Source organism: Lonchura striata, chromosome 2 (assembly GCF_050655825.1).
Source record: "Lonchura striata isolate lonStrDom1 chromosome 2, ASM5065582v1, whole genome shotgun sequence".
In the NCBI taxonomy this organism is placed as follows: Eukaryota; Metazoa; Chordata; class Aves; order Passeriformes; family Estrildidae; genus Lonchura; species Lonchura striata.
Genome location: NC_140704.1, coordinates 27,548,113 through 27,573,154, shown reverse-complemented (window position 1 = coordinate 27,573,154; position 25,042 = coordinate 27,548,113). Strand labels below are relative to the sequence as shown.

Here is a 25,042-nt window from a genome sequence, read left to right as displayed (position 1 = left end):
GCAGGCTTTAGGCAGTGGATTAGCAACAACCTCCTGCGCTTGTCCAAATTTGGGCACTCTGCATCTGCAAGCTACTGAGCCTGTGCCTAACTTGTACTTCCCCACAATCTGTGTGTGTGTGTGTGTGTGTGTTAGCCAGGCAGCCACAGAACACCAGTGAAATCAGCCCACAGTGCCATCAGGCTGCACCTTTACTGACTTTCAGGTGTTACCGTGGCACTTGCCGATTCACAGCCTGTACTGATGTTCATAACATTTTAACATAAAGACGTCACATCATGGATACCATATTGTAGTTCTGAGAATAGCTTGAGTAGAACAATATTTTTGAAAATTATAACTGTTTAACTTCATTTATATACCCACATATGTTAACATAATACGTTCACCAATCCATAAGTGTAGTGTTTGGCTTTCTGTGGGGAGTCTTAGGCAATATGTCATCATAGTTTAATAATCTATACCAAAATTATAATGAATTGGTAAATTGTAATGAATTTCCTTGCCTGTCTCTCTGGTTAATCCTTGTTTTTTTTAAATTGTGTTTACTGTGTATAATCTAATGTGTTTCAGTAGAGCAGACATAACACTTGTGCTAAGTGAAATCTTTTAGTTCTCTGTTTATCAGCAGATAGAACATGGATTATTAGTTTATTAGGGAAAATCAGGATACAGAAAAGTTAATTAATAATGAAAGAGTTGTTTCTGTGTAAGACAAGAAATACCTTCAAAGTTTTCCAATAATCTTTGTTAAAAAATGGTGTGTATGCTTTGCAAAAAAACCATTTGTTCTGCAATAGTGAAGCTAATTATTCTCAGCACACACTATCTATGTCAAATTGCAAAAAGAACATCAGACTCTGTATGTTGTAGGAATTAAAACACCATCAGTTGAGTTAATGAAGAGCATACAATGAATATGATCTCATTTTTTGCAGTGCAGTTTAAGTGAAAGCCTTTTAAGAACTGTTGCAAAAATCATAATTTAGGGGGGGAAAGAAACAATAAAGCAAATGTTTGCTATCTGTTTTAATTATTTTCTGCTTAGAGGTATGCATTAGGTTTATTTATTGTTTGATTTCAAATTATTTCTCTTAAATGGTTTAAGAATACAGTGGATAATGATCCATTCTGAAATAAAATGAATAGAGTCTTCTGTATTCCATTATACAAAGCCAAAGAAACATTTTTGATTGTTTCATTGTGATATCGTGTGAAGATCACTACTTGAAATTATAGATTAGCATAAGCATGGGAACCTGAAACAGAATATGAAACACAGAAAAGAAAGGGAATTAGTGCAATTTTATTCTTTTTTTCAAATGGGAAAAAAATGAGAGTGGATTTCTGAATTATGTATCAACCGTCAATGTAGTGAAAATGTCATCCCCTATTAACATTATAATTATTTTTCTTTCTGTAGAGTTTCTTACAAAGACAGCACTGTGAAAACCTCTGTAATAGATCTCCTTGAAAATTTTAAATGTTTGATGGAAAGAAGATACTTTGTCCTGACCAAAAATAATAGCAATTTTCATCGTGCTTACATGCAAGAGAGATTGGAAGATTTTTTTTCCTCCTTTCCACCAAAGGTTCAAGGTGTGTGTTTCTTCCCCATGTCAAAACTTTGTATGCACTTAGAAAACTTAGGATATGAAGTCAAAAACCTGAACTATTAACAGAAGCAGGAAACCTTTCTTGTACTTCACCAGTCCCTTCAGATATGAAAATTCAGTATTGGGAGTTTAGAGGAAACCCTGTCAAGCTGCCTATCTGCAAATCAAGAATAATTTTTCTCAGAGATCACTGCAATCAAATAACTCAATATAGTTAAGTTTTACATTAAAAAAAAATCTTGATCCACAAGGTTGAAAAGCAAGCATTTTGTTGGCTGCCAGTCAACCAGTTATTGTCAGAGAGAAGATTTGGTGTAGGCATATGCATGTTTAAAGTGTTTGACATAATGGAGCTCTTTCCTGAATCCTGTCAGTATAGTACTTTGCTATGGCAACCCTGTGGCTTTACAGGAGATGAATTTATTGAATTGTGCCCTCCTAAAGCCTTACTGAGGTAAAATGTTTCCTGTTATTCAGTGAGTCCCAGTATTTAAGATGTAATCAAAGTTCATAAGATATTTACCTTCTTTAGATAAGATCATGTACAATAATCAGATTTGGGCAAACTCTACAAATGTTATGGTTTTGCTTGTATATCTGTAGAAAGAAGAAAGGACTAAAATGATCTGGGGATTTAACATTCAGTTATCCTCTAAGGTTTACAAAGCAGGTTGCTTATAATGGTTTCTTAACAGCTTTTGGAGGAAGCAGAATATATTTTTTGTTTTCTTCATATTTCTTCATGTGAAAGTCTGAGTTATTTGGTTTTGGAGTTGATAAAGAAGAATACTAATATTCTAGTAATAGTAATATTCTAGAATATTCTAGAATAGTAATATTCTAGTAATAGCTTTTGTACATATTCAAGGATTGAAAATACCTCTGAGCCAATCTGTCTGATGGAGACATTAATATTTGAGCATAAGTGTCTGCAGGAAGTGGGTGGAAGTGGACCTGGTGGTGAGAGTATTTTGCAACATACTGCAAAAATTGCTATTTTCCTTTCACTGTGTGGGATGTCTTAGAAAACTAACCTTATACTTAGGCACTGATATATTAGCCAGACAAATGAAGTTGTGTGTTGTATCTGTATTTATAAATGGGGGCTAAGAGGATTCAAGCTGACATAAATTGTGTTAGTATCTAGCTAACAGATTAATTTTAATATGTGCATTTAAATCATTAACATGAAAGCATAATAACATTTTTTTTTCTATCTATACATCTAGGAAACAGGTTTTTATGTGAAGTTTGATTTTTGCTTTATACATGATGTATCTTTTCCCCCCCGCCCCCAACTAGTAAATCATGTCTAGCTACTTACTGGGACTCAGGTTGGTGTTTTGCCTGAACTCAGCATCATTCAAGCATTGCCATTGTGCTTTCAAAGTCATGCTTCAAATTTTTGACACTCTACACCTTACATTATCTGTGTAAATTAAATTTCCTTGTCCCAGGGAAATCATGCTCTATTCATCTAACTGGATGATAAAAACGGAACTGTATGCTAATCTAGAGACAACTGCTTTGCAGTTTTCTATAATATTTCAATAATAGTTCAGTCACTGAGAATCTCCTCCACACCATTTCTTCCTTCAGTGAGCAGTATACCTGGTGACGCTGTCTTATATTCTGCAGAGAGTGTATAGCTGCCACTGTCAGTTATTTAGACCAAAGTTAGTTTTGAGTGTCATGGGAAAAACCTGTGGAAGTACCAGAGCTCACACTAGCAGTTAATTGGAAAACTTTTAACCCTATTTTCAGATACACCAATGTAATAATGATTGGAGAAAACTCACTATATTATCTTTTGTCATCACAGGGAAAAGCAATTATGCCAATTTTATTAATGTTTTTCCCATCCTGAAAATGTCACATCACCTTAAGCTTTGTTTGATCCCTTTTAATGAGGCTTTAGTTGTAATGCTAATACTGATAATATAGAATGCATTTTTCAGCAGCACACAGACTGTATTAAATGCATTGTGATGTATATGCAGAAAATTAAATTATATGTGGTTGTGATATCAGGTATCTCGGTGCACAGGTTTGGCTACTTGAAGAGTGTCCCATGGTGAGCCAGCCAGAGAAATGACACTCAAACCTATATGGCTAGATGTCACCCTCCTTTATTGTCTAATTTAGTCATGTTTTATACCTTATTGCCTTACGTAATACAATAGCTAACTAACACTCATTGGCTAACATAATATGATTACATATACAGATCACTCATTGACTGGCTGTTATACTACAAATGTCTGATCAGGTTATAGTACGTGACAGTCTTCAGCGTCCAGCATTGACTATTGTATTTGTACAAAGCTTATTGTCTTTTCAAGGGTGTCCTAAATACTTCTAAAGTAACTAAAGTATCTCTGTAATCTGCAGGCCAGGGTTGTCCAGTTCCTGCAAAGAAATAACATCAAGGATATCATGCCCTTGTTCCATGAGAAATTCTTCTGCAGATACTTGCTTAATTTGCCATAGAAATACTGGTGTCCTGAAATGGAGGTGAGGATGGTGCTCAGCAGCAGAGGAGGGAGAAGAGTCTTAGGAGAATGGGAGATTTTTTTAACACAGCTCAGCATTTTTCAGACTGTGTGTTTTGAAATGACAACTTGCTTTGATTAACATGCACTTAAAATTTGCTAGATTTGTGGCCTTCCTTATTGAGATTTACTTTTTGCATTGTAGTTTGCTCCAGAGTTGACTTTAATGAGTGACCTATAATTTTGAATAGTAAGATTGATAAGTGGGAACAGATTTGCCTTCCATCTCCCAGTTAAAGCAATTACCATATAATGGAAGTATGACAGATGGAACAGACTTGTGAAGTTTTAGATAGTATTACAGAGGGAAGGCTTTATTTTAAGATACTATCTTTAAGGCTGTAACTTTAATTATAGCCTACAATTCTGCAGAGCATTATTATTATTAATGATAAAATGGGGTTCTATCTTAGGGTTTATTTAGTTAGCAAATCCCAATTGAACCTTATTTATTAATTTAAAATGGTTTAAATCTCACCTCAACTTACACTGTGTCCAAATGATGTGAGGTACATTAATCAGTTTACTGAAGTTACACTCCTCTTTTTTATTGGTCTGCTGAAGCCAGCACAAAACACAGAGGTGTACTTTTGGCCATATAAATTAGGACTCTTATGAAGTTACCAAGTTATTAAAAGTAATTTCTACCTATATTGTGTTTGTCACTACTACTGAGCCTGTGCATTTCTGGAACCACTGAATGTATTGGTTAAGTTAAAAAAAACTGCATCAATGAAACAACTCACTAAAGAAATCAGTCTTATTTAATTTTCTTATTAATTTCTATTACTTAACTAATTTGAGAATTGATAACAGAATGTTTGAGTGATTTATGGCCTGAAAAAGAAGACCGGCATTTCCCTCCTTGAAAATGGAAATTGGCTTGTCACACATTTAGATGAAGAATGATCAATCAATAGGATTTTAATAAGGAAAAGCTTTAAAATTGACTGAAGGTGGCTTTTGTTTAAGGTGATTTGGTATGTGCATATTACTAAGCTCTCCCTGGAGAGGATTTTCAAAGACAATAATGGGCACTGATTTTCTTTGTTTATTTCATTTTCTTTCTGTTCCCTTTTTGCCAAGGATTTCAGTACTTATGTCTCCATTGTGTCTTTGAAATCTCCCTGCCTGCTCTTCAGGTCCTGTGAATAATATTACTTATTTGTATTTAAAACTATGAGTTTTAACCACTGTTTTTCTCCAGTGAGTCTGTTGTCTAGATAAACATTTATTTTCAGTCTAAGTTCATGCGAGACATGGGGGCTAGCTGTTCCCATTGATTTTAGGAACACAAATTTCAAAAGTACATGCATGCACTGGAAGAACAGATTTGACTTAGAAAGTTCCATTAAATTCCTGTATTTTGATTACTTCTTGGAAAATCTAGTATAATGGCCTTGGAGTTAAAAACTAAATGGCAATTGTGGTCAACTGGGTTGGTTTGTTTTGTCCATTAGTGAAATCCCTATTGGACCTTCTGAAACTGATGTAACTAAAGTTAGATTAAAGAGGCTCCATTCTGTGTGCAGTCTTAGTCACATACCTATACAAACTGTAGATCCACGACTAATGCATTAAAAGAGTAAACAGTATATACCACACCCACACAGTCTGGTTGTCACTACTTCCTTGCATTCTTTTTTTTCCTCCAGTTAGGTTTCTTATCCTGATTTCAGCCCGTTTTCTTGGCTCTTGCTATCACTATTTTCCAAACTTTCTATCCTAGTGACTTAGAGGCCACCATAATGTTCCACATTTGTACCCAATCTTATTTTGTTTCTCCTCAGCACTCTGTAAGCAACTGCATACTGGTATCACAATTACAGAGGAGATTCTAGGTTGTGCAGGCTTTTCTTTGGAGGTTGTGGTGGTAAGAGCACACTGATCATTCCCAGCACAAACAAAGTTAAGTTTTTTCCCCAAAACAGGAGTTACCAAAAGCTTTTAAGTGAAAAATTCACCATTTTCCTGGTGCATTTTTTCCCTTTGTTTTTATTAAGGCAGAAAAAGTAATGGAGCCAGTTTTGATCTTCTCAGCCAGTTCTCATCTTTAAATGGGATCATCTTCATGTGGTTGGCATTGAAGCCAATGTAATCTGGGCAGAAAAGACAACTATTTATTCACAGTTTAAAGCCAGAAAGTAAAATTAGGGAGTTTAATCTGACCTTCTTCAGTTCTTGGACAATTGCATTTCACAGTGATATTGATCTATTTAGCACAGTAGCCTTTGGTTACATTACCAGGTGATAACTAACATTTTTCTTGAAAACAAAGATGGTAAATACAGTTTTTCATCATGTATCTTGATCCAAACCTGGATGTCCTCCTTGATTTCTTACTTGAATTCCTCTAGCTTGATCTTCCAGCAAGTAGTTCTAGACATACTCCCTGGTTGTACTGCAGCATGCTCTCCTTACAAAAAATACTTGTTTTCTGTGAGTATTTCATGCCAAGGATATTGATTTTGTTGCCTACAATTGTTTTTTTGTTTGTTTCCAGTTGAAAACCCACCCTGTACCAATGAAAGAATGGCTAGGAAAATGTACAGGTATGAAATAGATTAAAAACCAAACAAACACCACCCTTGGTCCCCAAGTATAATGAAACAATAAAACGAAAACCTTAAAAAGATAAATAAGTCCAAAATATCTTAATAAAAGCAAAGAATTTATAAAATCAGAAATAGATAAATAGATGCTTCTAATAATTCATGTAAGTAGAATCTTCATTAATTTTTCAAAAATAACTTTTTCTTGTAGCAATTTTTTGTCATAACCAGGAAACACTGAAGAGCATTGTTAATATACTTCAGTCACTTTGTACAAGTAATGCTTTCTTACTTCTGTGCAACGTACACATATAACTCTTAAAGTTCATAATTTGTTCTCCAAATCCACATTCATCAAAAAGAATGAAACAAATTTAACAGACAGGCATCATGATACCTCTAATGTTTGCAAAAACAGTTATTCTGGGAAAACCATAAATAATTAGTACTACTTGTATGAAAGAGGCTAGGTTGCTTTTGTTTGTTTGTTTCAAAACTTGCAAGTTTACAAAGGGGATGTGGCATAAAAACGCTGAAAAGTTAAAATCAAGACCTCTTACCTAACTGTGGAAGCAAAAGAGAAATCCCTTAGAGCATATTATGATGTGGTCGAGTGTGACACCTAGAGGCCGTGTGTTTAGGATTCCTGAAGAATAACTTCAGTTGCAAGTTTTGCACAGCACGTGCAATTTTGGACTTAAAGACTGGAGGGAGTGTATTTTGAAAAATTAACTTTTTTTTTCCCATATTTTTCATTTTTATCATATTTCTGTGGCTTCCCTGACTAGGATCCCTAGAATTGATATAAAGAAGAGACTGTTTCTGCATCTGGTAGAATTTTTAATTCTACCAGAATTAAGTGCAGCAAAAATTAAAAGAGCCCTGTTCAGCTTATTCCATCCTGAAGTACTCAATATCTAACAAAGCCCTTGAAGATCCCATCTGAAGATAATTATTACAATATGCTTGCAACCATATTAAAATATCTTCTTTAATGTCAGGCTCTCACACAATGCAGAACTAGAATTTAGGCCCATGAGTTTGTCAGGAAGCAAAGAGAAGAAAAGCTTATTTTAACTGTTATGAGAATTACTTAGATCATGGCTATTACAAGGAAACATACACATAAGGGAACACACTTCACCTTCCTAACTTCTATGTAAGTTAGGAGGGCAGCCATGTCACTACATCCTATGAAATGGGGGCATTCAAGAGCATCCTACTTCATACAGCAACAGAACCAGATCAGCATGTTACAAATTGAAGGTACTTACCAGAAATATTTGCTGCTCTTTTATCCAGTGGGCTATAATAAACTCATTATAACCATAAAGCTAAGTAAACAGGAGATAGGTGATTTAGTTGTTTTTGCAATATTTGTTATTTTCTAAGAGAGTATTTTCCAAGACTTTCATACTAAGAGAATATGAAAATCTTGGAAAAGTCTTGGAGATCAGTCAAAACTAGCACAGTTCAGATTAAGAGGACTTTGACTTTTCTACACAAGAAATAAAGCATTTTTCACTCTTCAGAATCTGTGCTATTCTAGTATTCATTCTGGAGGGTTTTTTGTACAAGTCTAGTACTCATGCAGCGGAGACGGTTTAGTGGGATGCAGTTTTAGAGTCTGTAAAACACCTTCTATAGATCTACAAAAATTAACTGAAACTTCTCTAAAAGTTTCTGGCTTGACCAGTCTGAAATTGAAGGCAGATGAAAGTGATGCTGAACACTGCTCTTTGCTGTGTATTGTTTCCTCCAGCAACAAATGTGTGTATATATTTAGTAGTCTTTGCATGCTTTTTGGCCTTACTATGTGTAGAAATACAAGAACATCAGGATATAAGGTAATATGATCCTGAAGCTTTGATTCATGTCTTTTCATAATGACAAGGGTGTTAGCATGGGACTGCCTAATAGTAGAGGAATACTGCCAGATTGATTCTATATTGAAATATGTATCTTATCATTTCTCTCTCCAAAAAAGAAAAGATGTTTCATGCTTACTTTGTCATCCTCTAACTCTTTAATGCAAGGAAATGTGAGCAAAGTTTTTCCAATATTTCATGACTAACACTTTGTCATTTTGATAAAGGTCTTTGAGGTTAGTCATACTTTTTGAAGAAAAATGAAAAGGTGCTAAGTTGTCAATGATTTGTTTGAGTAGTTCATAGACTTCTTGTAGCTGTTGTGCTTCAAATAATAAGATTATTTAGTTTGGAAAAGATGTTCAACATCATGGAGCTCAGCTACTGACCTATCTCTGCTAAGTCCATCACTAAACCATACCCACAAGTCCCACATCTATGTCTAAATATATACTTGTATCTCTTGAGGCTTGCATGTTGGTGCTCTAAGGGACAACAGTTGCACCATGAATTTTGTGATATGCATACTAATGTCAATTGTAGTGTATTTCTATACTTTGTCTAGAGGCTTCTTCTCATAAATACTTAACCATTTATTTGGGAATGTCTGAGCCATAAACAACAGATAAATTATGATTGTTAAGTATATATTAGAAGATTGTCAGTAGGCTGGAAGCAGTGCATTGTTTACTGGAGGGAGGTAATTATTCTCTCCCTGTTATTCTCTCCCATGTTCACTGTAGAAAATGGGAGAGGATAATAGGGCATCAGATATACTGGAAATAGCTTAACAACAGCATTACCAGAAAGGCATGCTGACAGCAACTGAAACTTAAAATCAGGATATATTCCCTCTTGTTTGAGAAGTCTAATTCGTGCAGTTAGGTTGGTGAGGTTGTTGTTGGTGTTTGTGTCTTCAGGCACCAGCCTGCTCTTTGGCCTGGGGAATCACTGGCCTTTCCCTGTCCTGAGTAATAGATGAGTGAGTGCATGTATGGCAAAAGTGACTGAGTGGGTCCCAAAACCAGCTCTTCAGAAATCTTTTTTTTTTCCAGATGCACAAATACTTTTGCATAATAAATATTCCTTCCATTTTTTTCTCTGTGACCTATATCTGAACAATTTTAATTCATTATATCTTCTGACAAAAAAAAAAAAAAGTAAAATTATTCTTTGTGGTTCATTGAAAAAGCCATAAAAAGTATTGTGAAAATATTTTATTTTGATAATCTATATTTTAGTGGTTTTAAAGTATGCAGTTTTATAGTTGCATAAATATAAGAAAATATTTGAGTGTTTGTGTACATGTGCTTACCCTCTCTCATGGTGCTGCTTTGTTCTGCTGTCAAAACCCACTTTGATTCATTGTGTGAACTACATGGATGATCTGTTCCCTGATGATGTTTCCAGATGATCTGAGTCACATACAAAATATTCTCAGAGGCTTTCTTTATACATTCATTAAAAATTCCAGGTAGAATCCATTGTATTTAATAACTCTGAAAACAGTGCCTTTTCCCCTAGTCTCTCTATAAACTTGAGTCTTCCTCTGGAGCATAGCTCTGAATAAAAATCCAACATTTTACACTTAATTTTTCAAAGGAATATATAAACTACATATACTTTACTTGTGCAAGTCAATACAGCTATTATCATAGATTTCCTGAGGTTCTTAAAACTTCTTTAAAACCTTAGATTCTTAATCCTATTTTTCATAAATTGTGAAGCTGGCATTATTCTTATTATGTTAAATATTCTCAAGTCCCTCTGCACAGCCTGTTAAATAATGTGCGTGTGATTAACCTAACCACAGATGTAGCTGTAAGATTGATGTAAATCAATGAACTCAGAAAAAATTTTGGTTATATCAGTGTTCTCTCTAGTACAAGGCAAAGGCTGAAGAGGAAACCATGCTTTCTAAAGTGAATACAGCATGATGTAGAAGTGAATAAAACGTATCTCCTGAAGTGGTTTAGCTGAGGGTACATGTTCTAGATCAGGATGCTATAAATTTGTTAAGATCATGGCTTTCTATGTATCCCTTATCAACCTATAATCTCCTGATTGTTGCCTGTTTTTCAACAGCTGAGGAACAGTAATCCACACTTGCTTATCTCTCTTAATCACAGCCTCATGGTGCTATAGCTCCCTGAGCCTTTAATTCCCTCTTAGAGGCGTAACAGAGTGGAAAGTAAACAAAGACGAATTTGCAACCTTCAACATTGCTAATTTGCTCTGATGTCAGAATATTTAAACAGGCAAGGACTTGGGAATTATTTGATCACAACTGATTTTAATCTAATGCATGTGAAAAGGCTGAGTCTGGGAAGGTTGTGCAAAATGACAGGCGTCCCAAGAGAGGTTGACTGAAGGTTTCTTCTTTAAACAACAATAGCTCCATCATTTTTAAACTCTGGGTCCTTTGCTCTTACTGTGTATTTTTGTTTGCATTTTTAATGAAACTTTCTGAATATGATACTGGTTTTCTTGAAAATTCCTCATTTGCTTCCCAGTTTATAGGTGTCAGAAGCCCAATCTTTAGGCTTGTTATAGTGCCTGTTCACTGCTTAGTGGGTGGGAGAGATAAAGATCCCGATCTAAAAAGCTTTGTCTCTCTACGTTTTTGTACCATCTTGACAGCCTAATGTATCCTTCATACTTTCATATGTAAAATGATTGATATTTAAATTACACAGTTGACGTTTATGCATGCATATATGTGTACATACTTGCTGGATAAGAAAGGATGTTATCATGTGTTATATATTATGTGTGCACTTCATCTACCACAGAGGTGATGGGCTTACACATACATACACATTATCATACACATATAGACATCTTTCCTCAGAGCAGATAGCTATATGCCATTACCTGAAATAGATTGGATACATATATACAAGACAAGGTAGTGTTTTTAATTTTTGTTCTACATTTTCTTCAATTTCCCTTCATGTGGTCTTAATTGTTTGTTCAATGCATGTGTAATCACTTATTTTTGTTTACAAAATGGTTAATGTAGCGTACGTAATATTACCAGGACAAATGTCTGATGCCCTCTTAATTGTTATATGTTGTTCTGTTTATATCTGTTCTGGTTGAACGACTTGTGTTTCTGAAGCATGTCTGATGATGATTTCTTCTTTTCTTCTTAGTATGTGTCATTTGGGGTATTCCAGGGAGAGACGTGTCTGGGAAGCCAGCCTTTTGCAGTCACTCTCTGCACTGAGATTACAGCGCCGGGCTATTTGTGTTTCTCCTCATCCCTGTTTCTCTCTGTCTCTCACTCTCTCCAGCTGGTGTAAATGACTGCTGCCGCCTCCCAGAGCAAGATAACCTGCTCAGTCAGCTGGAGCCCCCTGCGGACAGCTGTCTCGCTTTTAGCTGATGGAAAACTGCTATAAGCGCTGAATGGAAGAGCGCGGAGCCGCGGCCAGCCCAGCGCGGGGAGCCGCTGCCGCAGCAGCGAGAGCGAGCGAGGACTCTATTGTTCCCTGGTGTTAAACAGTTTTTCCTTCCCAACTGCCATGCACAGCGGCGGGAGAGAGGCTCCCGCTCCCTTTCTCCCCGTGAAGAAATCGTGAAGAGGGGAGGATCGTTTGAGGAAGGCTCGGCGGCGGTGCCGCGGGTTTTGGGCTGCCGGAGGATGGGGCTGAGCCGGGGCAGCGCTTCTGCCGGCCGCGGTCCGGCGCTTTCTGCCGCGCCCGCTCGCTGCCGGGGAGCCCTCGTGCTTCTGCTGCTGCTGGCGATCCGGGACGCTCGTGCACAAAGTGAATCTCAAACTCCCTCAGTCTATTTGTGGAAGACGGGTAAGTCAGGGGGCTGTGGTAACACAGCAGCAGCGTGCTGAGTTTTTGTTGTAAGTAATGACCTTTTTGTGTGCTTTGTGTACGTGGAGGGAGAAAGTTAATCTAAATAACTAATGTTTACTGGCAGGATTATAGGGGGAAAATAGGTCATCTTGCAGGATTCCGCCATCCAGGCAAATATCACAATTTAAAAACTCCACATTTGTGAGAGTGTGGCAGTGTTACTGGGATCTTTTATATATTGTCTGTGTCTTCTGAGGTTTTTAGTTTTGTTTATCAGCACTGTGTTGTACAGAGCTGATAAAGGTCAGAGCACTAGTGCCTGTCTGCAATGAGAAGAAACAATTATTGCAATTGCGTTAGAAGTGCTCTAAACATATATAATTTTCACAAAGAAAGATGTGATTCAGCACAGCTAATCTTTGTGTCCTGTGCTGACATGTAATATATTCAGTGTGGTAATTGATGGGGAGTTGGGTTTGTTAAATTTAGGCTTATTCCACGGTATATAGGACACGTGAAAGCTAATGATGGATTAGGTGAAATAATCCAAGTGATGCCAGATCTCATAACCAAAGAGCCAAAGGCAAATAGGCTATGTGGATTCAGCACCACAGTAGATGGATAATTTCCCCTACTTTGATCCTAATGAGTTACGTGTCTGTTTTAAAGATTGCATAGTCATAACAGTGTTTCTACCTTAACTCTGCATTAAAAATCAGTGGGGAATTTTCCTGTGTCTATTAATATATTACATTAATTCAGGACTTAAGCAGTGATGAATATGTGCATTTTAGTTGTCTTGATACAGTTGTAGCTCCTATGTAAGTAGAATCCAACTCTCATTTAGGAAATTTAAAAATTTCTGACTGGGAAATATTTCACATTAGCTTTGGCAGTTAGCTTCCTTTCCTGTATGTTGCCAGGAAAAAAAAAATTCAAAAAGTAGTAGATTTGTTTAAAAAGTGATTTTTCATTAAAGGATAATGCAATAATAAGAAATTGCCAATTAAAAATTTGTCTGAAAAATAACTTTGAGAAGAGAGTCTCTTTCCTAGATGGAGGGACACTGCTTTCTGCCACAGAAGCAGATCAATTTACAATTACAGTGATATCCTGAATTTTTTAAGAGGCTCCATCTATCCAGCAGCTCAGAGAGGAGATTAAAAGGAAATTCATTTAAACAAGAAGACAAGCTTTCCAATAACACTAGAAAGAGAAGTCTGAAGAAGGGAAAATCCTTTGCAACTTTCACTTCTGACTGCAAGATGGGTTACACAATGACAGTGACCTTTTTTCCTTTTAAACCATTGACAAATTAAAAACAATTTACAGTTCCATTACAAATCTGTAAATGTTCAACACACACTTAAGAAGAGATGATATATGTGCACAGGTTTATGCAAAGGCATAATAATAATATAACATTTTCATAAAGCATTTCATATTTACCCTAAGTTTCTAGATGTCAGTAGAATAAACTTCAGCATTTTATGTCTCTGTTTAACAGTGTAATGGATGGTTTTTATAAATGTTAAAATAGTAACATAGTTTGAGGGTAATAATAATTCTAGTGAACTACTACTTAAGAACATGTGCAATCAGTTGCTATGGGCTTCACTTACTTTGCACATAGTACACGTGCTCTGACACCAAGATGAAGGAAACTGTTGGCTTTTGTCTTCTCCCCCTTTATCCCTTCCTGGCAAAGACAGCCCTTAAGAAACTTTTGTGTAGGACAGGTATGATCCAATTACTTTGCCTGATGAAGAGCTAGTTCTTCTCTTCATCTTTTCTTTTGTGACATGTCTTGTCTATTTTGCCTACAATAAGAAATATTGCAGCCACAATCAGTGATGAGAAGGAAACATGATGAAAAACAAGTAATGAAAAACAAGAGTGGCTCTTTTCAGATGATGAAAGACAAGATGCAGTGAATAAGACACTGTATCTGTGTTTGGCTCAAAATTAATTTTTTACATTCTTTTTCTTAGCTGTGTATTAAATTATTTTGTTTTCCCCCCTCCAGTCATGGGAGGATCTAGAAAGTGAACTGGAAGAAGTGCTGGTCAGTGGCCTGAAGTGACTTGTAGTATGGGATGTACAGAGTTCAGCTAAAGTATCAGAGAGAAAAGCAAAACTGAACAGTAGTGAGCTCATGCACTTCAGATGATATTTTCCATCTTCTTCTGTGAATGAGAGGTCAAGGGAATGTGTGGCTGAGACTTTGTCAAGGCAATCAGCTTGATTATATGCCTTTTGGGACCTCTTAGGTCCATTTTTGAGAACCATGCTATTGAATTTAGTCTGTCATCAGCTTTTCTAAGTGCTGTTCATGACTTCCATCTGTCTTGCTTTTATTCCTAAAGGTTTTTCAAATAACGTCTTGGTGGATGCTATTCTGCGTCTTCTATACTGCTTTACTGCATTATGTTTTCTTAAGGATGCCCTTGACAATAATCTGCAATGATTTTGAGGTTTGAGATGAGGCATGCTTTGTTTTATAGAATAATAGTTTCCTTTTTTGTGTGTGTGTTTTTTTGGGTTTTTTTTTGGTTTTTTTTTTTTTTTTTTTGTTTATGGGGTTTGAAGGGGGTGTTTTGTTGGAAAGAAGGGAGGAGTGTTCTAATTCAAATTTCAAGTGTTTCAATCCATGAAAGGCTCTCAGAGGACCCGATTTCCTGTTTACTGCTATCCTCCTGTCTATTAACATAAAAATCTGTGTTTATTGCAATACTCGGTTTAACCATTTGGGGGTTTAGTTATCTTTGATTCAACATATACAATATTGTGAGTAATCTACTTTGAACAGGCAGGTTGAGCTAAAAGTTATCTCCAGAGGTCCCTTCTAATCTCCTGTGATATAGGCACCATCACTGAGTCATTTTTACTTCTCCAGCTGAAACTGCTTTGAAGCTTTGGCTTTTGTTACTTTTTTTGATCTCTTGAGGGAATGGGTATTTGGTGTTCTGCTGTGTTTAATAGACCTTCAGAGTTTTGAATGGCACTTAAATGAGCATAGTTGATTATAGGTACAAGTGATTAAACTAGGTTTCTCACCAAACATTCTCATTCCACTATGTGCAGACTGGTGTATGAATTTTATTCAGTTACAAATACACAGCTGGTTCATTTTTTGTGGTCACTGGGAAAGTCATCTTGGTTTTTTAACATAAACTAAAAAAAAAGTGATGAAACATCAATATCCCCAGAGCTGAGTCATGATGTGTATCTGCTTGATGATCTGAGCTCCACAGCAGCAGCTTTTAGCCACTCATGGAAGAGTAGGTGTGAAACTGGGGATTGGTGATTATATTGGTGTGGACCTGACACAGACTGCCAAATGTTGAACTATTTATGTTGAAAAGATGTTTAATGACACGTTTTGTTAATTAATAATTTCCTTTCTCTTATTTAACTGATTCCATTTGCAATGACCAGTTGTTTGCTTCAGGTTCTGCACTGCTGCATTGAACTTCTGTGAATTTCTCAAAAGACATTTTTATTCTACCTTAACTTTTACAATTTGCTTTAGAATTTTGCTGGATATTATTGAATTTGCTCTGAAGGGGAGTTCTCAAGAATGGAGCTCTTCTCAGTGTTGCCACACAATAAAACAAGAGGCAATGGGCAGAAACTGATGCACAGGGAGTTCCATCTGAATACAAAGAGGAATTTCTTTACTGTGCAGGTGACCATACACTGGAACAGACTGTCCAGAGGGGCTGTGAAGCTTACCTCACTGGAGATATTTAAGAACTATCTGGATGCAATCCTGTCCTGTGTGCTCTGGGATGACCATGGTTAGGTGGGGAGGTTGGACCAGATGACCCACTCTGGTCCTTTCCAGCCTCCCCCATTATGTGATTTTCATACTTAAAGGCACTTCATAATCTTGTGATACTGCCCACCATGGGCTAAGTTGTTGTTGTATCTGTAAATTTTGCAGTGAGAAATGTGATTCCTAAATGAAGACACCCATGAAGTTTTCACTTTTTTCCCTATACGTGAAGATGCATATTTTTCTTAGTCTGTCATGTCATCATGCAGGACATATATTTACCATTCCTTTACACAACTGACTTGCCCCATCAGAAGTCTCTTTTACTTCTTTCTACCCTCTCCTTCATATGTTTTTTTTAAATGAATTCACATGCTGATCTGTGATGTGCTGTCTGTGTTGGTTGTAATGCCTGCCTACAGTTACTAATATATATATATGTATGTCTGTAATATACATAATATATATTATATGTTGGTTAATTATTGAAGAATTCACAAAATCAGCAAAGTTTGATGACATTAAAATTGGATTTTCCAACAGCTTGAAATAGTGCACATTACACCTTTGAGGTGGAAGATGCAGCATTGGTTAATATCTCGGCAACAAAAGAAATTATAAGAAAAAACAATCCAGGAGGCAATGCCTTTCCATTGCTGTCTGTTTTAAAGACTTGATCAGATCTCAGGTAGTACAGATAAAAGATAGCTTTACAGAATTATTTGAGATATCTGCAAATGTTGATACCAAGACTTAGTCTTTGGTATAACAATTGCAGTTGGACATTTGCCCTTCTTTTTAACAAGGGTAGAACTTGAAATAGCCTTTCTGTGGATAACAGGGCTGTTTTAAAATTAAAGTGGAAAAAGGCAAAAGGCATTGTTTCCTGAAGAGAGCAATGGAGTATCTATATTTTCCTGCTTATGTTGTGTCTCCTAGATGAGAATTGGTCCTTAGATGATAACTTGCTCAACCTTTGATGTAGTCAAGAATCAGAGGAAAGGCAATAATATGTGTGTAGGCAACATACACATATCATAGGTACTTTTGGGGTAGTGGAGGCCTGGAGTGAAGCTAGGGGGGCAGGCAGTTTCTGCTGGGGCCAGAGAGGTGTTGCAAACTCTGCAGGCAAGATCTTTCTGATCAGGCAACAGAGTCTGTATGTGATTTATCCTTGTTCCATTGCCTTGGCAGGAGGGCTACGCAAAGGCCTCCTAGTTCCAGAGCCTGTAAATGAATGTTCCCTGTTTCAAGGTGTTACTTTGAGATCTTGTAACCAAATCACACTTCATGCTTGATACGAACTTGGGTCTCAATACTCTTCTGATTTTCAACCTCTTGGTTTCCTACTTACCCCCAAAAAACAACAACTACAACATCTGTACCACTGTATCCCTGCCAGGTTTTACATTCTAAGGGCCATATCTAGTTTAAAAATAGTTTGGTTCCACAAGTGGAATTTTCAACAGTTCTGAAATTCCTCTTCTAACGTTTTTGGTGCCTAAAACCCATAAAATCACTGAATAAAATGTCTATTTTATTTTCCCTCTGTATGACCCTAGGACTGTCCTATTTTCACTGCACTGAGTGTTCCCATCTCATATTAATGCCTGAGGAGGACAGAAGTCCTTCCTAGGACTGGCAATCCAGGAGGCATTTCAAAATGTACCTAAATACACACTGACAGGAATTATCAGAAGGGAAGAGGGAGAGAGAAAAATTACCTAACCAAACGTCTGATTAAAGCACTTGCCTTTCAAGGGCTGTGTCATCTCGTCTGTTGGAACTGTTCCATTACATAGGTGAAACCCACCCCCCCCCCCCCCTCCATTTGTTCTAGTTATTTATTATTTATTTTTTTTAAATTTTGGGGGTGGGGTTTGTTTGTTTTTAAAACCTGGGTAAAGACTTGCAGTAATTGCACCTGGAGACTGAAGACCAAGAAGCCTTTGTCAGTAGCTAGGGAACTCCTGATTTTAAAGACATTATGAAGGAATGATCTGAAGAGGAGGACTAGATGCTAGGGAAAATGCTAAATGAGAAAAAGGTGTTTTATCTTGAGGCCTAACTGTCAGGAAGGGAATTCACATATGATGATGAAAGAGGGCAGTGAGGACCTCTTCAAGGGAAAATAGAACCCTAGTTATGGCATGGTGAACTTCAGCTGGTGCCTGCATATCCATGAGGAAAGAGGTCTGTCAAGATGTTTAAACTATCATTGATTGTAAAAGGTGTTTTTGTGGATTCATCTTTTTGATTCTCTGGCCTTCAGTTACAGAAGAAGATAAAAGGAATATTAAGAAAAACTGTATTTCATCACCTTTTCAAAGAATAAAAATTATTCAAGCAAAATGTGCTAAAGAAATATTACTGCTAAATATACATGATCCTCCAGGTTGGAATCTGATTAAGTGTTGGTTACACATACACTGCATAAATTCATATTAATTAGAATTTATCACTTTTATTACATTCTGTTATGTGCATCTAAGCAACCACACTCTTTGCTGTCATCTCCCAGTTAAATCTGATTTTATGTAGTCAAATGGGGCTTTTCTATCTGGGTCTTGAATAGGGACATATTCATGTTCATCACTGTTGCTCTTTTCCCTCATTTATAAAATATCCTTTCAGTTATTTTATTCAAAAGAAATTTTGCAAATCAAGTGTTAAGTCTTTGATTAATGCAAAAGACTTGTAGTACAGCCTGGCAACAGAATATTTGGCAGAGATGCAGAAAATGGTTTCTTTAAGAAAATTATTTATAAATGTTGTTTAGTATTCAGTTCTTATTTAACAAAATCAAAGTAAATATTTAAATGTTTGGATAAAAATATTGTACTGTGAAATTCTTTTTCTTATACATCTACTTTGTCATATTTGAAGTAGGAAAATAGAAAAGTATGGCTGATACTATAAGCCTCTAGTTAAGATAAACAAGTACTATATGCTAGGGTAATGGTTGATTTCACTTGGATGATTACATTTTGAAGCTGTCAGAAAAGTTGAAAATGGTTGCTGGTAATGTACTGGTAGCAGAGAATGTCTGGATTGTTTTTAGCAAGTGCCCTGAAGTGCTTATGCTAACTGGATCAGCTCAATCCCGCAGCTCATAGAGATGCTGGAATAGAAGGATGCCTCAAAAGCTATGGGTTTTATTCTGCAGGCTGGGATCCAGTGTTGAATTAATTCAGGTTTTTTAATACCTTATAGACAAGGGTTTAACTTTACAGTTCCCTATTTCACTTGTTGTCATTTTTTATCCTGCATATCCACTGAGTTCTTCAGATAACAGAAGTGTGTATCTTTTAACACAATAACTCCAGATTTAATAGACCACCCAATTCCCATAATAGAAAGTATAGTGTTATCAAAGATAAGTAAGAATCAATATTTTGAGTTAAAATTTTCTATGGTATAAATTAAATTATATGTTAAACTTTGTATTGTGAGTAAGTAATTTCTGGGGTAAAGGAAAAGACATATGTTTATCCTGTTTATTGAAGTTTACATCCTGGTTTCACATCTTTTCTTCTTTTTCTTCTATTCTCCTGTGGTCTCTTCAAAAGCAAGTCCTCTCTTTGGAACAGGGCAGAAAGACACTTTTTCTGGATGCATGTCTAGAAAAACCTGGTTTTCTTTCATAGACTAGGGAAACTGGAAAAAGTGGTGGGTTCTTTAGGTGGGTAGAGATATGTTAAAATTCTCCGTAACAGAAGCTTAAGATCTGGTGGGTTTGTGTAGCACATCGGAGATGGCAATGGGCTGACAGAGCCCACAGTGGGAGGCAGCCATAGCATTGGTTTGGGTTCTATTTATTAATTCTTCTTTCTTCGTATGTCTGTTTCTCTCTAGTAAGGCAGAAAAAAAATATATGGAGTTATGAAAGTAATGGAACAATTAGAAGAGAGAACCATATAGAGAAATCCTAAAAATTCATATTATTGGGTAAAAGATTTCCTAAATAATCACAATTAAAATAACTGTGCTATGTAGATATTAAAGCTTAGTCAAATGAAAGTTAATGCAAGCACTTTTGTTACTGCTAGCACAAATTATTCTCCCCTAGGAAATCCCATTGCTTACCATTTTCATAAAGGTGCTGTACAATGTTAAACTTATCAGTGTCTGGGATTTCAAACAAAATTCAGCAGCCATTTATTGTAGCAATCAGCACGTTCTCAGCATTAATTAGCGCTGCGATTTTTGGTGCTGCTGACATTGCTCAAAGTCATCAGTAGACCACAGTAGCTGGAGGCTTTTAAATGGCTTTCTGCACTTTGTGAGCATTGCCAAGGCTGTTTTGGCGATTTCATATCTGTGGAATAAGGAAAGAAAATCTGGTGTGTTTGCATGGATTCAGGGGAGGAGTGCCATGAGATGCAGGCCTTAGCTGAGTGCTTCAAGTGGAGGTTTCTTGTGTGATCCCTTGTGAATGATGTTGCTAAAAAGCAAGCTTTCCAATATTCAAATACCAGAAAGAGATTTCCATAAATACTTTAAGTAGGAAAGAGACCATTCCTCACAGTGTGTATTATATAAAAGTGGTTTGAGGGTATTAATTGGAAAGGGTTTCTGATGTAGTAGACAAACATTTTAAGATTAATGACATACACTAATCCAATGAGAAATTTCTTAATGAGAAATGTTATTACTTTCTACCTCCTGTATTATGCAAAATGAAATGCTTTATTGGTGAACAATAGTATAACTCTCTCCTTATGTGTGCTGGGGAATAGCTTTTTTACCACCAAGCCATTAGAGAAATAGAGAATGGAACAGAGAGAGATTGATAATGACTTGTGTTTGTACAATGCCTAGCACAACTGAATTATCTTCATTTGCTGATGTATGTTGCTTTATACAAAACAACATAATTATGGCTTGTTAAAGATGCTATTTACGAAGATCCAAGGATAATAAATTAACATTCTAAAGGAGCATCCAAATAATGTCAAGTGCCAAAAGTAGTTCAAATAGCTGATATCAAGATGCCATACTAGAGAATAATGGAGGGGAGAATTGTTTTCATGAGAAAATAACATTATAAAAAACCTTGGAAAGTTGATTCTCTGTGTGATAGTTCAAAAATGCATTTTTGGTAGAAGAGGATTGTTTGTTAAAGTTACTTAGCATTTCTGCATTCACAAATATAGCAGTCGTGCCTACTTCTTGCAAGTAGCAAAACTCTTGTTTTGAATTTTGTGTTAATGTTCTTGATTATCCTAAAAGTTCACTTGTGTTGTGTAAAATTTTGCTTGTTTTGCAGTGTTCTATTGGTGGTTTAATTAAATATAGGTTGTGAGGAATTTTTTGCTCGATTTAAGTTTCCCGTGGTTTTCAGTCAAAATAGTTCCTGAAGTAGAGGAAGAGGGTGGAGCAAGAAGAGAAAAAACATTAATGTAGTCATAAGATTGCTACATCTTGCTACAGGGATGCTTTTTTTTTTGCTTTTGCTTATTTTCAAAAGCTGCACTAGTAAAGAGGCTGGGTATTGAATCCAGTCTCAGCTCTGCACATGGTTTGCACTGGTGACACTGGGAATCTGCTTGTCTGTAAATTGCCATTTACATGAATATAGTTTTCTGTAGCTCTGTGCAAAAACAAAACAGGAGAAACTTTGGGTCTTGAGGTTTTTGATACAGCTATTAGACAGTACCCAAGGTACCAGTGCATTTGCACACTCATTGTACGTGGCATATACAAGCAAAAATTGATGTAGTGGAGAAGACCAGGACACTTGAGAGAAAGGAAGAAAGAAGTTAACATGAATGGAGGATTCAAACATGAAAAGCATGGGGTAAGCAACCAGCATTTTTTGGGGTTTTTTTTAGTTTTTTTTCTGTTAAAGTCAAATATTTAAAATAGATAGTGAGATTGAAAAACTCAGGGGTCTGAATGAAGGGGCAAATATGTGTATGAACAGATAAGGACTTTTTAAACTAACATGTATTTTCTAATGAATCAGTCTGAAAGCTATTTTCATACCATATATAGCTTTTATGTGCCTCTTTGCATATGTGGTATGTATGTGATGGTCTAAAGGCACTGTTGAACAATGCTCTATGGGTCCAATAGAACTACTTAAAAAATAATAGATTATCTAAGTCATCTTCTTCCTGAGCAGTGGCACAGATTGAATTAGTGAATTAGTGATCATATCTAATAAGAGGTATATTTACTCTATACAACTAATTCCTTTTTAGAAATTCCACCTTCATGGTTTCTGAGCTTGCTATTTTTAAGGGGTATACTTTGAAGGCTGTCATTGAAATTACTTTTTTTTTTTTGCTTGTTTATTTGTTTGTTTTTGTAATCCTAAATGGAGTTCACTGTCAGCATCACTTTTTAGATAGCAGCATTGGAAAGACTGACTTGTTCCTGTAAGATGTGCTTGGTGCCATGCTGGAGATAATGAAAGGAAGAGGAGGAAAAGTGATAAAGTGACAGAGCATGCAAGGACGATTTGTGGTCTTTAACTTGACATGAATGAATGTTCATGGCTCTCCATATTTCAGCTTGATATATGGATGTCAACACCTTAGGAGTACTTTGGGTACCTGAACCATAAAGTCAGGAAATTCAGGTTATTTTCTGTGCTGTACTTCACATCTTTGTAGGGAGCTGCAGGAGAATGTTACTGTCTGTGCTGAGCCCTCTGAAACTTCACAAAGTGCATTTCATGACAGATTTGTATAGGTGATTTGTATATTTACTAGTGATAAGCACTTTATTTCTTCCCCTCTGTGTTAAATATACTTTAAAAGCTTTATGAAGGAAATCCAGCTGATGAGTACATTACTGATTATAACAGTCTTGATTCTTTTGTCACAGTACAGATTTGAGCTATTCTACCACGTATACTGCCAATTACATGTGATGAAAGTAAATTTAAAATTGTGAGCTTTTGTAAAACTATAGTACAACTTGTTTTTTGAGGTAGTATCACTTTTTTGCCTTTTTCTTAACTCTGCAAGAAGTTCATTTTATTGCTCTGAGGATGTCATGTAGTGAATGCCTTCTCTTGAAATCATTGAATTTTCTAGATTGCATGCCTCATAGTTTCTTCTGAACAGTATACTGCTTAGTTTCTCTCTTAACAGGAAAGTAACAGTCTTTAAGGGTCAGGGTTCACAGCAGCCAAAATTGGGTAGTAAAGATTTTACTTTTTGGATGCAGAAGTAGGTATTTCAAATAGGTGTATTTTGCTGAAGCCTTACATATAAAAGGAAATTGATGATTAGAAATGGAGTGACAATTCAGTGAACTAAAAATTACTGCCATGCATGCAGAAAAAAGTCTCTTTAAATAACAATCTGTTGCTTACATAATGTCTTCAACACTCTAATTTAAGAAATAGGTTTTCTCATATAGATAAGAGTACTATTTTGAGACTAGAAAGAGACAAGCCAGTGAACCTGTGTCTCAGAGGAAATGACATGTTACTGTTCACATATAGATGGTATTACTTGGTATAAGCCATTTAAGAAAGATGGTAGATAATTTGCTAATAAAGTAATTTAGGTATCTTTTATAAAAGTATGTGTATGTGCCTTGTGAACTTGCAGCTTTAGTTAATTAAAAGCCCTCTTCAGTATATAAGCCCATGTATTTCTAAGTATGTTGTTTCTCAGGCAGTATAACACACTACAACCCAGAAACTTATTATTATTATTTATTATTCTATGTATTGAATACATTCTGTATATAATCCCAGGAGAGTGATAAGTAGCAAAACTAGAGGCAGGTGTTTATTAATAAAATATAGGTATAGGGAGAAGGTGAGAGGAAGAAAAGGTACAATTTAATTAAGGAGAAAATGTTAAAAGGAAGAATAAATAATTAATTTTCCATCTTGTCATGCCTATATTAATTGCTAATGAAATTCTGTGTTGCAGTTTCACTCCCCTTTAGGACAGACATTCATCACATTTTATGCAAACATTACCAAAGAGAGTTATTTTGGAAAGAAAAGACAAAATATATTAAGAAGCCATAAAAAACATGCTCTGCTTTCTGTATAATGAATCAGATAATACAATGCCTTTTTGTTAACTTTTTTTATTCATTGAGAGTATGTAAAAAAGAAACAAGCTACTAATAGCTAAGGCTTATTAAATCTTCAGAATGTGATTAAAGTAGTTTAATCTAGTCAAGCATATCTGAAAAAAAACCAATCAAACCACCCCAAATATACAAATTGGAGTGTAGACCATGAAAGATTTCATGTCAAATTAAAAAAAAAATAGATACATATTTTGTGTTCTATCACTTCACCTGTGTCTGGAGCTGAGGCACAGAGTTCATATACTTTGCAGCAATTGGTTATAAAGGAGGAGTCTACTTGAAGTGCAGCTTTTGGTTTTGAATTTTTAAAGTAAAGATGAAGAAGGCTCCCTGAAGAGAGAAATTCATTTAAAAAGCCAAAGACTTTTTGGAGAATATGTTCTGTTCAGGGTGGTTTTCTGTTCCCCACTTTGTATGTCTCAGAGCACACTGGAGCTTCTAATGAAAAAATAATACAGTTCATTAATGTGGAAAAACTTCTGAAAGTAGCTACAGTCTCACAGCATTCTGGGAATTAGTTTGAACATAATTGGTTGGATGTCAATACTAAAAAGCACTCTAATGAAAAAGAAAATGCTCAAGCTATGATAGTTTGCTGCTTCTGATGAAAAATTTAATGAGGCTGAATAATTAACCTCTTCTCTCTTCTTTCTTCCCAAACTGCCATGTCTTTCCCAATTTCTGCTTTACATTTATTCTAAATATTTTAAACCGTAGAGATTCTATTGCTGTAATGGAAAGATTACACTATTGTCTGTATGTCACACTATAGCTAGTTTGCTTTTTTTTTTTTTTAA

The 25,042-nt window shown here is 35.9% G+C and overlaps 1 protein-coding gene across 1 annotated transcript in view; it reads left to right on the top strand.

Moving 5' to 3' along the window:
* The window catches only part of THSD7A (thrombospondin type 1 domain containing 7A), a 262,212-nt gene that overhangs the window by 64,241 nt on the left and 172,929 nt on the right, over positions 1 to 25,042 (top strand). Inside the window, exons 5-7 of the mRNA XM_085567407.1 lie at positions 1,424 to 1,599; positions 4,008 to 4,130; positions 11,885 to 12,397. Of these exons, the coding sequence (XP_085423533.1) occupies positions 12,235 to 12,397 (163 nt within the window). The 5' untranslated portion in view covers positions 1,424 to 1,599; positions 4,008 to 4,130; positions 11,885 to 12,234. The remainder of the gene's footprint in view (positions 1 to 1,423; positions 1,600 to 4,007; positions 4,131 to 11,884; positions 12,398 to 25,042) is intronic.